This window comes from Sus scrofa, chromosome 8, assembly GCF_054392235.1.
Source record: "Sus scrofa isolate SSC_HxYL_T2T_F1_AM1 chromosome 8, Sscrofa_HxYL_maternal_Yorkshire_Landrace_v2.0, whole genome shotgun sequence".
Taxonomy (NCBI): domain Eukaryota; kingdom Metazoa; phylum Chordata; class Mammalia; order Artiodactyla; family Suidae; genus Sus; species Sus scrofa.
The window spans coordinates 4,613,504-4,628,763 of NC_139390.1; the positions used below are offsets into that span (position 1 = coordinate 4,613,504).

Here is a 15,260-nt window from a genome sequence, read left to right on the forward strand (position 1 = left end):
CAGCCCTTTGTGTATGACTTAGCAGCTCCTTGCGCAGGTACAGTTGTTACTGCCCACCCTACCTTTTACGAGAATTTAAGTGATTTGTCCAGGATTCCACCCAAGAACCGCCTGAGCGCTGAGTTGCTCCATGGCGCCCCCTCTTGGTCGATAACCCACTCTGCCGCCTCTGATTGTTCCCCGTCTACCCCAAGGCCCCGAACCACCCACCGCTGCTGGGGAAAGATACTTTCCACCCCATCTTCTCCCAACCAGACAACATCTCCACTAAGATAGACAAGAAAGAAAACACTTTTATTATCAAATGAGCGTGAAACCAGACTTTGATGTGCCTGACAGGCCATCTGCTAAGAGATTTGCAAAGACAGAAAGGAATATCGCCCCTTTTTAGCCAAGGGGATAGAGCCCATTCGGACGCAGCCTTAGGATAGACAATCATTTGTTCTCAAGTAAGAGAACTTGACAGCACCGCTTATGACACATAAATCACCCTAAATCCACCTGGCCATCGGATGGGCCCTCTGTGTCTGCTCATTTGTTATATATAAAAGAAAATTGAATTCCTTCTGGCTTTGTGACAAAAGGTAGTTTTGCACCTTGGAGCCAGGGGACCATGAGGTTAGGCTTCTCCCACAGCCACTGGGCGAGGGGCTTCCCTTTTCCTCCGATATTTACAGGCCCATGAGATGGTTCCCAGGACCCTCGGAAAAACATTCCTGGGTCTGAAAACGCAACAGGTTTATTTCGCTTTTAAGTGGATTGACATGTATTTCTACGAGCTGAAGAGAGAACACAAAGTTTTCCAAAGTCTGTGTTCTAAGACAAGGGCTGGGGGAGGCTCCTCTGTCATTTTTAACGGGGAGAATCAAGCCTGTTATTTTATTTATTTATTTATTTATTTATTTATTTATTTATTTTGTCTTTTGTCTTTTGTTGTTGTTGTTGCTATTTCTTGGGCCGCTCCCGCGGCATATGGAGGTTCCCAGGCTAGGGGTCGAATCGGAGCTGTAGCCACTGGCCTACGCCAGAGCCACAGCAACGTGGGATCCGAGCCGCGTCTGCAACCTACACCACAGCTCACGGCAACGCCGGATCGTTAACCCACTGAGCAAGGGCAGGGACCGAACCCGCAACCTCATGGTTCCTAGTCGGATTCGTTAACCACTGCGCCACGACGGGAACTCCAAGCCTGTTATTTTAAATGTCTATTTCTCCCTGCACCGCTCTGCCCTGGGCCTATTTCATTGCATCCTTCCGTGGCCAGCTGCCTCTGTTCTCTCCTCCTGCAGCCCCACAGGGCTGCATCCTCAAAGTGAGATCCAGCCAGGCCCCTCTCTGGCTCGGAAACCCTCCAGGGACGCCCCCCTCCCACTTCTCATGCAGAGATGTAGAGCACAAGCCATCAAGGCCCCAAGTTGCCTTCTGTCCCAGGTCCTCGTCTCTGCCTTCAGTGTATCCACCTGGCGAGCTGAACCCATTCCTTTCACCTGTCCTGACTCTGTCTTGGGGCGTTGGTCCCGAGGCCCCCTCCACCTAGAGGAGGCTTCCGCCCAGCTCCGCCAGCTGCGATGGGTCATTCCTCAGCTGTGTCCCCAGGCTCAGGCTCCCCCTGCCCCGACCCCAGGACACGTTTTCTCAGGTTCAGGGTCTTGGTGCATCTCTCATCCCTCCAGTTTGGGGGTCAGGACCGGATTTGCATCCTGACTCTGCCACTTTCCATCTGTGGGACCTGGACAAGCTCTCGGCCTTCCAGAGTGTCCATTTCATCATCTATAACGTGGGCATGATAAGACCCAGCTCCTAGGGTTTCCAGAAGAGTGGGACCAGGCAAGGTGAAGTGACCGGACACAGGGCTCACCCCTCTTCCCTGCGCCCCAGTAAACACCGAGCCTGAGAGAGATGTTTGCTGCACTCAGGGACCATTTAGAACGTGAATTATTACCAGGTGAAAACTCAAGTGTCGCTACTGAGAATTTATGACACTCTGATGGTCCTGCCTAGAAATCTTATTTTCCTTCTTTGTACATTATTCAGTTGCTCGTTCCAAGTGACTCTTCTGCCCTGGGTGAGCGCTGGCATGGCTGGCTGGTAAAGCGAGAGGGTTTCATTCATATTGTATGACGTTTGCGCAAGTGAAACCCGTTAATAATGCACCTGTCCTTGCCCTCCTCCAAGGCTATTTTCCTGCCCAATCTGAAGGCACGGCCGCCACCTCGAAACCTCCAGAAAGTCGATGTTGCAAATTCGCTGCATTTGATTAAGTCTTGGCTGGCGAACTCCGTACAGGATGGAGCCAGCCGCCAAAGGACGGACTGAAAAACGCTTCAGCTACGTTGTCAGAGCCCCCGGCGGCGGCGGTGGGTTTGATGTCGTGAACGTGGACGTGAAGATGGACGCGGCCTGGATCTTCCAGGATGCAGAGGATGCTGGGAAGGAGCCGGGACGTCTTCCAGAGGAAGCGGCCCGAAGCCCAGGAGTGGACACGAGGACACGCAGGAAGCAGCTGGAATCCTCGGAGCAGACGCTGCTGGCAGCTGTGGACAAACACGTGATGTCGGAGTCCGGGCGGAGGAGCAGGTAAGTACACCCGCCGGACCTCTTCTTTGTGTGGGCAGTGCATCCCGGGGGCATCCTGGCTGTGTTAGAACGGGGTGTCCAACTGCTTCTCCGGCCAGGGATGCGAGCAAACCCGCGTTCCGTGACCTGCCCACCGCAGGCCCTGGCTCTCAGCGCCTTCTCTGTCTTTCCATCCTCTGCGCCGCATCACAGGGGCTGAGCCTGTTTCCCGGGCTCCCTTGCTCCCTGGCTTCCAATGGGGTCCAGCCACTGGGAGGCGCCAAAGGGAGGAGGAAGGGAGAAGCAGGGGCATTGTCCCCTGTCTTCTCTCTGGGGGACGTCTCTGACCGAGGCTGCCATTCATTCATGCTTGTGGCTTCCTCTGTGGGCCCACTCCTCGGTGGTCCTCCAGCCACAGGGGCGGAAGTGGCTCCCAGCAGTTGCTAAGCCTGTGGCCGGTCACCTCTGTCTGCCTTTCAGTTCCTCCGTCATCTTCGTAGCAGAGTCTCTGTGTTGGGTTCTCACTGCTGAGCCTCCTGGCCTGGGCTCTCTCTTCCTGATGGAACCGACATGGCCCAGAGCTTGGGCATTTGTATCCAGATCTTTCTCCAGAGCCTGTGCTTTTTTTAATACTAGTAGAATGAGGTGGGAACTTGAATACATATATCAAAGGAGAAACAGGACCGCTCAGGACCCATAACAAGGCACCACAGCCTGGGGGAGGCGGGTGTGTGGTGCTTAAACAATAGGTCTTTATTTTCTCGTGCTCCTGGAGGCGGGAAGTCCAAGATCCGCCTGTGGGCAGGGTTGGTTCTTCCTGAGGCCTCTTTCCTTGGCACGGCCACGTTTGCCTTCTCGTGTCTTCCTGGGGGCTTCCTTCTGCTCGTGTCTTTGTCCTAAGGACTTGTAAGGACAATGGCTGTGTTGGATTGGAGTCCATTGTAAAGCCCTCATTTTAACTGAGCTACCTCTTTAAAGACGCTCTCTCCAAACACAGCCACCTTCTGAGATCCTGGGGTTAGGACTTCCACATATGAACTTGGAGGATGGCATTGAGCCCCAAATATAAGTGTTAGGGTTGAGAGCTGGGGAAGGAAGGGCCCCAGCTCTGGAGCGATAGTAATATAACCCACACATGGTTGTACATGACGGTGCAAACCAGAAGCTCCCCAGGCCTCAGACAGGTGGGTGGGAGACCCCTGCCAGAGGAGACCCCTCCTTGTGGGAGAGAGGCAGCCAACCTGGGGGCCCCGTGAGTGATGGAGAGGAGGGGCCTCTGTGCCTGGAGCCTGGGGTGAGGCCATCCTGGAGGGGTATCCGGGACCTGGCTGTGGTTGGCAAATGTGGGCTGTGTCCTCAGTTCTCTGAAGTTCTTCCTGCAGAAGTGGGGCTCCAGGTGGGGAGCCTGGATCTGTGGCAGGGGTTGGGGGGAAAAAGGAGTCAGGGTTTATCAAGAGCCTGTGGTGTGGGGCCTGGCACGGGCCCTGCCATACACGCTTCCATCATGGCTCTCTGGACCCCGGGACCCACAGAGTGATACGAAGCCCTTTTCCAGATGAGAAAACAGAGGCTCAGACGATGAAATACATGACTCAGGGTCACCAAGAGCTGAAGCCAGGGGCTGAGTGCGTGGTTGTGAATATAGATTTCAGGCTAATTTTACCGTGGGCTTGGTCTGGCTGGGGAATGGTAAATGGTTCATAATGTACATTGGATTCCGCTTCAATTAAATAGTTAATATTTAAAAGTATAGACTGCAAAACTAATGCACCTGCTTTGTTAGAAATTTGAGCAAGAGAACCCAACTCCCACCTTATAACACTATCACTGTTGCAAATTCATTTCCAATCTAAATGCAACAAAATTAATGAGAGCTGCATACTTGCTGAGTGCTTGCTCTGGGCCAGGCACTGTTTACAGGCTCCACAGGTAGTAACAGACTTAATCCTTAAAATAGCACTGAAACCCAAGTAATGGGGTTACTCTCCATTTCTGGATGCGGAAAATTGAGGCGCTGCCTTCAGCATCTTCTCCACGGTCACACACGAGGGGCGCTGTGACTCGAACCACGAGGGGTGCTGTGACTCGAACCCAGCCTGCCCCGTGGTACCTGCAGCCGTGAGGCACTGATTCAGCCTGGTGGATGCTCCCTGGGGGAGTCTTCTTGTTTCATGTCTCTCTTTGTAGCAATATTGTTTTTAACTTGTCATTAATGGTACTTCACGGTCTAGTTCCTATTTGTGAGTGTACATGATTCCTATGGCTGCTACAACAAATTACTGAAAATGTGGGGCCTTCAAACAACGCGGATCCGCTGTCTTTCAGCTCCGTGGAGACAGGGGTCCCAAAGCAGCCTCACTGGGCTCTGGCCGCAGGGTCCGAAGGGCCGGGCTCCCTCTAGAGGCTGCAGGAGGAATCGGCTTCTGCCTTTTCCAGCATCTGTAGCCTCATCCCTTGGCTCCTGGCCTCTCCCCATCTTCAGGCCAGCAGGGGAGCATCTTGCTTCCGCGGTCACGTGGCCTCACCTTCTGGGTCAACTCTCCCTCTGCCTCCCTCTCAGAAGAGTAATCGTAATGGCCATTAGGCCCACAGATAATCCAGGATAATCTCTCCGCCGCAAGATCTTCAACTCAGTCACAGCTACAGTCTCCTGTGCATTTTAAGGTAACTTCCTAGGTTCCGGGGAGCAGGGCGTGGATCTATTTGGGGGCTGTTATTCAGGGAGATCAGTCATTTTCTGTTAGTTTAAGTATAGGGATAACACCAGAATTAAATATTGTCTGAGTCTCAAAAACTAAACAGGGAGGCTTTTCTTTTCCCATTCAGATGTCGCCACATCTTAGAATCCATCAGAAGGTGCTCTGCCAGGTCTCTGATTAACCTGGGGCCACTGCTCTGGTTCAGTTTGGAAGGAACTTGATGTTAATCCACACCAGAGGGCACCCTCCCTTCTGTCACTTTAGAGACCCCACCTGCTCCCTGGGCCTCAAAACTAGAGCAGGTGAGGGGCCTCTTAGCCTTATTATTGTCAGTACCGCATCGTTTTATTTAATCTTCACGATAACCCTCCCTCTGAGCAAGGCGCAAGTGCCTCTTTTACAGGTGAAGATACCGAGGGCCATGGTGGCAAAGGAGCCCAGTTAAAGCCTCATGGCTGGTAAGTGGCAGAGCCAGGAGGCAGAGCCGGGTCCTTACCCAGGGAAGCAGAGTCTGACCCGGATGAGCTGGGTAAAGCAGTGAGGATGGGCAGAGCTTGTCTTCGGAGGCTGAGAACGCACTTCCCAGGGGGCTTACAGTGCTCTGTTATAGAAGTAAGACTGGCACATTAAGGGGACTTGGATTCTGGGCACAGGCAGGAGACACAGTGAGTCTGTGTGGTTCCTCCTCTCCCGGTGGGACCGCTAGGCTGACATTCCCTCTGATCACGCGTGCTTCTCTTTCTAAACAGCTGCCGTCAGGGTTCCAGCCTGGGCATGACCTTGCCTGTGACTCAAGTTCAACATGTCCCCGAGATAATACAAAAGACTTCAGGTGGCTTAGCCAGCCCTAACTCTTAGGCCATTTCCAACCTCTCACTTTTGTAAGGAATTCTGAGATTCATTTTTTTTTTTAATTGGAGAAAACTTTTCCTGCATTTCAGACATTTCCTTAGATGAGATTTGCAAGAGGTTAACTCAGATGGGAGGCAGCAGAGCCCAGGGTTAAAGGGTGCGTTTGGGAGTCACGCACCCTGAACCTTATAATGCTGTGTGACCTCAGGCAAGTTGCCCGGCTTCTCTGATCTGAAGTTTCCTCCCATGTGACGGAGGAGAAAGGGAACCCAGCTGCAGGCTGGTAATGGGAGGATTGATTGGGACAATGCAGATGTTTGGTTCAGGCCCAGCCCTTCTGAGCTGGTATGGCCCTAACTCAGGATTACTGGTTTAGAGAGAAGAACGCTCTTAAGAGTCCTGGTGCCTTATTATTCAAAAGAGGTCTCTGCAGTATTTTAGATCATCTTGAAAATGATAGGTATGGATATTTTACAAGATGTCATTTTGTCAGAATGTCAAATTGGCCAAAGAAGAGAAGGAAAAAAAAAAAGACTGATCCCGGGGTTTGCAAAAACTTGAGGCCATATTTTCTGCATCCCAAGTAAGCATCTTCCTGCTTCACTGCTGCAGGATTCAGGAGCTGGAGCTGTCGGAGAGAAAACTCCTCCAGAAAGTTGACCAGCTGAGCACCCGTGTGTTCCAGGAGAGAAGTGCCTCTCTCTGGGCCCAGGAGAAGCTGGAGGTGTTGCAGGGGGAGCTCGCCAGCCAGGTACGAGTCCCTTTGCCTTCTTCCCATTTCCTGCTTCTTGCCCCAGCAGGGCCCCCCCAGGTGTTTGCAGGTGGCAGCAGCTGCTGTTGAGCAGAAGCAGTGGGCGGGGGTGGGGGTGGGGGTGGCGCCTGGGGGAGCTCACCCAGATGGGGTAGGAGGGCCCTAATTCTAACAGCAGGCAGGGGCCGCTGGACCTGGGCAAGGTCACGTGGCCTCCCTGGGCCTCAGCTGCCCCATCTGTAAAATGGGCCACCTGCCTGGGCAGCCTCAGGGGGTGGGAGGAGGAGCTGTGCACGCACTGGGAGCTCTGGCCAGGGGTTCATTTCTGTGGACTTGGTGCCTGACATCAGGGGAGCCAGCTCTGATTAAAGGACAAGGAGGTGACGGGTGCGGGGTCTCTGCCCTCAGGAGCTGGCACACAAGCAGGGACACGGATGGGAAAGAAGTAACTCCCAAACCAGATGCTGGGCCATGAGAGACATGGAGCCACCCTATGCCCGTGCTTGAGGGCGGGGGGGCTACAGAGAACTGGGCCATGTGAGCTGGGCCTTGCGGGAAGGGCGTGCCAGGATGGGGAGAGCATGGCAACGTGTGGAGGTGTGGCTAAGCATAGCTGGACCAGGGCCGAGGGAGACTCGACAGTGCCAGGGAGGACCGATCGCCAGGGCCGTAGCATGAACTGAATTCTGGAGGCAAGAGGGAGCAGGACTTCAGGGGACCTTAGCGGGAGAGGCTCAAAGTCAGGGTTTGGGGTTATCCCTTGAACTGCATGGGACAGAGAGATGGCAGTGGCGGGGGACAAGTTAGAGCACTGCTGAAAAGGAGGTACATGGTTAAAAGTGTACATTCTGGAGGAGGCTGCCTAGAGCTGACCCCTGGCTCTGCTGCTCATGAGCTGTGTGACCTAGGCCAAGCGACTTAACCTCTCTGAGCCTCAGTTTCCTCATCTGTGAAATGGGAATGATATCATACCCATTAGATTAGCTTGTGTGGGTTGAGGGAATTACTGCCTGCAAAACACTCATAACAGGGGGCATTTAAATAACACTAGCTGCTTTCGTAATTATTAGTCTTTATTGAAATATTCCAGGGGGGAGATGAGGGAAGCTGATGAAGGCTGGAGGGCAGGGTTTGGCGGGCGGCTGCCCGCATGCCGCAGGACCCAATGATCCCGAGAGGGATCTTGCTGTGTCAGTAAATTGCTACTTACAGTGCATTTGGACAGCCATGGTCCAACTGCAGGTTGACGCCTGTCTGTGGGTTGTGAAATCAATTCTGTAACTCACAGGCAGCCTTTAAAATTGGAATTGACTAGGAGCTAGGAAAGGTCATCCTGTTTCGGAAGGGCAGTGCTGTTTCGTGAAATTTCGGTTTCGGTTATCCGTGCGCGCATGCGTATCACAGGGCCTGTTTGTGAAATGTGCGTCTTGCCGTGGGAAACGGTCCAAAAAGTGCGAAAAACACTGGATTAGCTGGTCGCTGAAATCGAAGCATGGAAAGATAAGGTCAGTTCATCTGAAATTCGTCTGTGAGATGCCAGGGAGACAGGCGAGTGTCGTTTTTCCGATTTACATCGAATTTCCGGTGCGGAAAGTTTATTTGCCTCCTTGGTTCGCAGCACATCATCCATGTCCAAGTAGACCTGTCATTTTCTTTTTTTTTTCCCTTTTTTCTGGGGGGGCACACCTTGGGCATATAGATGTTACCAGGCTAGGGGTTGAATTGGAGCTGCAGCCGCTGGCCAACACCATAGCCACAGCAACACCAGATCCGAGCCACGTCTGAGACCTACACTGCAGCTTGCAGCAACACCGGATCCCTAACCCACTGAGTGAGGCCAGGGATCAGACCTGCATTCTCATGGATACTCGTCGGGTTCTTAACCTGCTGAGCCACAGCGGGCACTCCTCAAGTACAGCTTTTAACCCGAGATATAATAGTGTTATGTGAGATTCCACCATCAAGAATGTAATCACTAGAGTTCCCTGGTGGCTCAGAGGGTTAAGGACCCAGTGTTGTCACTGCAGGGGCTTGGGGTCACTGCTGTGGCTCCAGTTTGATCTCTGGCCCTGAAACTTCCACATGTCACAAGTGCAGCCAAAAGAAAAAGAATGTAGTCTCTCCGTGGAAAATCCTTTTTTTGAGTCGTGCCTTATAGACATGTAAGATTTCCCAGGTAAGGAGACACAGCCCTGCAGTCACCAGAGGTTACAGTGTGATGAGCAGAGCACGAGGGCAACAAGCAGGGGAAATACTGTGAGCAAGCTCGGAGCGCTGCAGGACCTGCAACTGCATGGCACCCCCCCCACCCCGTTCTCCTGTAATTTGGATGCTCCTAGGGACCTCCTGTCACAAAACGGCATATCCAGATGAGGGGCAGAAGTTCAGAATAGTGGGGGGGGGGGCCTCAGGGCCCCTCGGAGACCACTTGACCCAGCTCCAGCCCAGCCCAGACCCTCTGACCCTCAATCTCTAGCGAGAGCTATCTGCACATCAGAGCACATTTTGCAGGAGTGCATGAACTCTGCCCTTTGTACCTGAAATGTGCTAAATGTCACTCTGCCCTGTTGCTGTCAATATGCGCACTAATCATTTGCATACAAAGACACCTCGTTTCTGTGGTGACCTCTGGGGGTTCCCAAAGGCGATAAAGGCAAACCCATCCAGGCAGATGGAGCAGATGGAGCAAGGCGCTCTGAGCATCGTGAATTAGAAGGGTCACGCCATCGGGCAGACCCCAAGCAATTTTCCTTGCAGGGAATCTAACTCTAATTTTATCTGCCCCAATTCCCCCCAAAACATGCTCTCAAAGACTGCCGAGCTGTCTCAAGTTTCCTCTTTCACATTTGCTCTTGCATGCTTGTTGTCTTCTGCAAGCTCTTGTGGCCATGGCGGTGACTGAGTAGCGGTGACTGACACTAGCGGTCGAGCGAGAGTTTAACGTGAAGGCGCTTCCACGCATTGGCATACATTAATTCTGAAAATTAGGCAAGGACGCCTGTTTTTGCAGTGCCTGGTTCACCCTGGTCCCGCCCGCAGCTCATGGGAAGGGGGGGCAAGGTTTCAGAACGAGGAGCTGTGTTCCCTGGACAGGCAGGGGCCAGAGCAGAAAAAGAAAGTCAACTCCCTGGAGGCTCAGCGACCTTGAGCCAGGTAACCTCATGCAGGTCATTTCTGAGTAGCTCCACGGGTTGGGGGGTGGGGGGTGGGGGGCTCGTATTCACAGTTAAGAACAGCTGCTTGGATCCTGGAGGTCATGGTCAGCTGACCCTTACTGGACCAGGCGTTAACCCTTTAGGCACTGGGAGACGGGGAGGTCTGGCAGGTTCTGGCATGGAAGTGGGGACACTCAGGGTTCCAAGTGGCAGCTTTTTACACACTGGTGGGGGTACTCAGTGTTGGAACCAGTGGTGCGGCCCTCCGCGTGTGCCTGCCATCCTGCCCGCGGCACAGTTTCCATTCAAGGACTAGCTCTGGAGTGGGCAGGACCCCCTCCCCCCGCCCCGCCCCAGGGGCAGGTGAGCGAGGCACTGCCTCCTCGCCAAAAAACAATCATCGAGATAAGATAAATAAGATTCTGAAGCAATGTTTTAATGCACAAACTAATGCAAAAAGAAAAAAGAAAAAAGAAAGAAAGAAAGAGCACGCCGAACGACAAAATATCGGTTTCAAATAAAGATTCTCAGTGCGAGCGACCGTGTCCCCGGGCCGCCTTCCTGACGCCCGCCTCCACCGCCAACCTGTAGGTTCGGGAGAAGGAGCGCGCGGCCCGGCGGCAGCGGTGGCGGCTGCGGCGGCTGCGGGAGCGGTTGCGGCGCAAGGACGAGGCGCTGGGGCGGCAGGCGGCGGCCCTGGAGCGCGGCCGGCGGATCCAGCGGCGCCAGCTGCGCCTGGTGCGCGAGCAGGAGCGCGTCCTGCGGGCGCAGGTGCAGCGGCTGGAGCTGGACGTGCGGCGCCTCTGCCGCGCCGCGGGTCTCCTGCTGGCAGAGCTGGACGCCCCGGCCCTGGGCGGCCTCCGACCCCCGGCCCCGGCCAGTCCCCAGGGCGCCCCGGAGGAGGCCGCGGAGCTGCGCGCGCTGCGGGCGAGGGCCGAACGCGGCGAGCGCGAGCGGGACCTGGCCGCACGCAGGCTGCGGGAGCAGCGCGCCGTCGAGCGGCGGCTCCGCGGGCAGCTGGAGGAGCTGCGCTGCTGCCTCTACGGGCTGAAGCTGTCGGAGATCGGCCTGCAGGGCCAGGTAGAGGAGCTCGCCCAGCAAAACAGGAGCCTGCGCCAGGAGCTGGGAGCCCAGGCCCCCACGGAGACAGCGCTCAGCACGGCCCCTGCGGGTCACTGTAGCCTGGTAAGTGGCCGCAAGCCAGGACACGGGTGATTTTCTGCTTTTCTCTGTCTCATCCAGCCACTTGGTCAAGGTACGGACTCCTTCGTTTCCCAGGCTTCCTCTTCATCTATCCCTCCACCCAGCAGCTGGTCCATCCCTCCTTCATTCTGTCCACTCACCCACCTGGTGTCACCCATTCGCCCACACAACTTCGCTCCCCCGTTCATCAGCCCAGCCACCCCATCGCCATCCCTGCTGCTCCTCCCCCATCCACCTGTCCACCCGCTTGTCTACCCACCTTCCGTCATCTCATTCACTGTACCATCTGCTTGTCCATCTCTCCTTCCTGCCGCTCTCCAGGCAGCCAGCCAGCCAGCTACCCTTCAGCCCTCATCATCTGCTCCCTCCTGTCTGTTCATCTACCTACCACTTACCTGGTCCCTGCCTGTGCCAGGCCCTATGCTGGGTGCGCTTCTCCATGTGCAGTAGTAAGTATTACTTCCTGTGATGGCTTGGGATCCACCCCCGCCCGGGGAAAGCAGTCACCCTCTCCTTGCCCACAGCTCCGAGGGTGTTGACCGTTGCCGCTGGCAGGGTCTTCTTGTGTCCTTCTTTAGACTGTGAGCCCCTGGAGGGCAGGTCCGGGTCAGTTGGGCTCTGTAGCCCTGCCCCCCCCCGCAGCAGCGCGCAGGAAGCCCCCAGCCCTGCGCTGTGTAAGGCATGCAGGGCTGTGTCCTTTTCTGGTTCTGCTACTTCTTTGCTGTGTGACCCTGAGCAAGTTTCTTAAGCTCTCGGAGGAGAGGGCAGGCTGGACACTTAAGCTATCAGCTTCCTGATGGAAGAGGAAAAATTTACATTTAATGCACTCCTGCCATGGGCTTGGTGCCCTGTGTTTTCAAAGGCGTTTCATTTAATGCTTGTAAAACTGTGAAGCTGGTGATATTCATACCCCGGCTCCCGCAGAGGAGGAGGCTGAGGCTCAGAGAGGCAGTGCGCTGACCTGTTGTCACAGCTTGGAAGGGACAGAAGTGGAAATTGATCCAAATGTATTGTGAGTCCAGAGGGTTCTGTTTCTTCTGCATCAGGCTGTTTCCCTGTAAGGAGAGAGTTAACTCTGCTTCCTCAGAGAGATCAAGATCCCACTAGGCAAAAAAAAAAAAAAAAAAAAAAAAAAAAAAAAGAGTTCCCATCGTGGGTCAGCAGTAATGAACCCTACTAGTATCCATGAGGATGAGGGTTCCATCCCTGGCCTCGCTCAGTGGGTTAAGGATCCAGCGTTGCTGTGGCTGTGATGTTGGCTGGCAGCTGCAGCTTCGATTGGACCCCTAGCCTGGGAACTTCCATATGCTGCAGGTACAGCTCTAAAAGAGACCAAAAAAAAAAAAAAAAAAAATCCCATTGGGTTAATTTGCATTTAAGGGGAAAAATCAGGAAGCCACGTTAACCCAAAGAAGATTGCTCGTTAAAAAAAAAAAAATCAGGAGTTCCCATCGTGGCTCAGTGGTTAATGAATCTGACTAGGGACCATGAAGTTGTGGCTTCGATCCCTGGCCTCGCTCAGTGGGTTAAGGATCTGGCATTGCAGTGAGCTGTGGTGTAGGTCACCGATGTGGCTCGGAGCCACGTTGCTGTGGCCTGATGTAGGCTGGCAGCTACAGCTCTGATTAGACCCCCTAGCCTGGAAACCTCTATATGCTGCAGGTGCGGCCCTAAAAAAAACAAAAAAAAAAGAAGATTCAAATGTACCTTTGGACCTGGACAATCTATTCCAAATTAACTGGACCTTTGAATACTCTAGGTTTTCTCAGGATAATGAAGGCTCTCCTGCCTAGATTGTTTTAATAATGAGTTTATCCGTGGTCATATTTTATCTTTTTAGTATTTCATCCTCCTCGTGTCCCTTCTGCGTGTCCTGTGTGTTCTTTCTCCGTTATGTTCATCAGATAAAAAGAAAACAGTGTACCTTTGATACTGGCACCGTGCTGTAATTTTGGAAAATAAATCGTGTAGAGATGGAAATTGTCATTTAGAGTCCTTTCTGGAATTTTCCTAAATGTAAGACTTTCATGTAGGCAGTCGGCTTCTGTCCTTATTCTCCCGACTTCTCCGTCTACCCTGGCACTGCTGCGCTTTCTCTTATCTAAGGCCAAGAGTGAATACCTATATAGTTTAGAGACACCTGTTTTGTACATTTTATGTTCTCTCATTTAATCCTGAGAACAGCCTTGCAAGCAGGATGCTGTCATCCCACTAAATAGATGGAGAACCTGAGACCCAGGAGGTTCAGAGACTTCACCCCAGGCCCCCAGCCCAGGAGGAGCAGGGCCAGCAAGGAGACGTGGGTCAGATCAGGGCTGTGACCCTGAGCTGCTGTCCCCTTGGGACACGGGGGCCAGAGGTGGTTCTTGAGGAGCTCGGGACATGTCCACGGCTGCATTCAGGAGCTTCTGTGCCATCAGCTACAAGCTCCTCGTTGACTCGCATCTGTGGCCTTCTCCATGTTTTGTGCCTTATCATTTAAAGGCCCTGGGCCCCAGGAGACCTGCATCTCACACAGGGCCCGTGTTCTCAAGACCTTGCAGGAGGCTGCTGGGCACAGTTCTGATTCTCTCGAAAGTTCCGTAAATGGCTCAGAGTGTGATCCCCAGCCAGTTCCGCCTCCAGCACGGGGAGAAGCCAGCTGATCCTCTCACACTCGGGAGCCACACGCGCTTGGGTGAGATGCTGCACGCCTAACGTGCCAGGCAGGCGGGCCCCCGCGTGGGCAGAGGCAGGGGCGATTCCAGCTCAGCGCTGCCTCTTCCTGGCCGAGCTCCCTTCGGGCAGGTTACTAACCCTTTCAGTGCCTCGGCGTTCCCAACTGTGAAATGGGAACCCTACTGAGACCCGTGTCGAGTGCGATCCCGAGGATGAGATGAAACGGTCAGGGAAGGCTCTTAGCACAGTGCCTGGTCCCCAGGAAGTGGGGACCAGTCGGATTTGGTTTCTGCCCCATCACTGTCACTGTCACCACACCCCTTCCCCATCCTCTCCTCCTGGGCCCCACTCATCCTGGGGGAGGGTGAGTAGAATCAGGAGACCACACGGCTTCCCTCATCGGTTCCTCTTTCTTGTCCTTTTGTTTGTTCTGAGTGCTTACCTTGGACTGGAGCGGGTTAAACGTGGCTGCGATTTGTGCCCTCTGATCTTTGGGAGCTGCTGGCAGAAACACAGGCTGATGGGGCCCTGGAGTGGGCGGCACCTGGGGACACCAGCTCCCCCGTCACAGCGGCCCGTGGGCCGGGAGGGACAGAGAGCACTGCAGTGGCTTTCCGGGCAGGGCTGTCCCCAGGTGTGGTTCTCTTGGCCAAGGGGCTGAGAACCTCTGCCTGGTTTCAAAGGTCGGAAGTCAGCCTGCAGGGGCAGGTGAGGTGGGCGAGGCCCAGCCTCCCCCAGCTTGGCTTCATGTGAATTCGCAGCTGCGAGACCCTGGTTCCAAGTAAGGACACAGTCTCAGGTACCGGCCCGAGGGGGTGGCAGTTAGAACCTGGTCCTATCTTTTAAGAGACACAATTCTGTGTGTGGAGTCCCCCATGCCTGCGGCCAGCGATGGTTGTCTCCCCTCCCCCTCCCCAAGCCTGGCCTCCCCGAGCCTGGGCTCAAATCCCTGATGGCCCATTGTCCTCAGCGTCACTGAAGGCTGGGGGGCGGTGGGGCCTCAGGCTGCTTTGGGGGTCATTCTCGGAAGACCCCAGAGCAGGGAGGTCAGCCTGACTGCAGCCTGACAACATACCCGGACTCCTGTCACCCTCTGGGGCTGCGCCAAGGCCGCACCCGTCCTGTCCTGTGTCACCTTCCTTTACTCCCTGCAACCTCCACCCGAGTGCCCTGTCCTTCAGGACAGGCGCTGTCCTCTCTGCTTTCTGTCGCACCCCCGGCTCCGGCACCGCGCTCAGCCCATGCGGGAGCTCAGTAAATATTTATCAAGTGCAAAGGGGGAGCAAGAAAGGGGCAGCCGAGTCTCTACGATGGGGGTGCCCAGGGTGGGTCGAGACCACCTTTAGGCTGCGAGGCTCAGAGGATGTAGGTTCCCACCATCTATGA

The 15,260-nt window shown here is 54.5% G+C and overlaps 1 protein-coding gene across 4 annotated transcripts in view; it reads left to right on the forward strand.

Annotated features, from left to right (window-relative positions):
* C8H4orf50 (chromosome 8 C4orf50 homolog) overlaps nt 1-15,260 on the forward strand; it is a 65,543-nt gene that overhangs the window by 4,349 nt on the left and 45,934 nt on the right. For 3 of the 4 annotated variants that reach the window (XM_021100974.2, XM_013978516.3, NM_001395674.1), the window contains 2 exon segments: nt 2,176-2,577; nt 6,720-6,858. In XM_021100974.2, the coding sequence (XP_020956633.2) occupies nt 2,288-2,577; nt 6,720-6,858 (429 nt within the window). In that variant the 5' untranslated portion in view covers nt 2,176-2,287. 4 annotated transcript variants of the gene reach the window in all.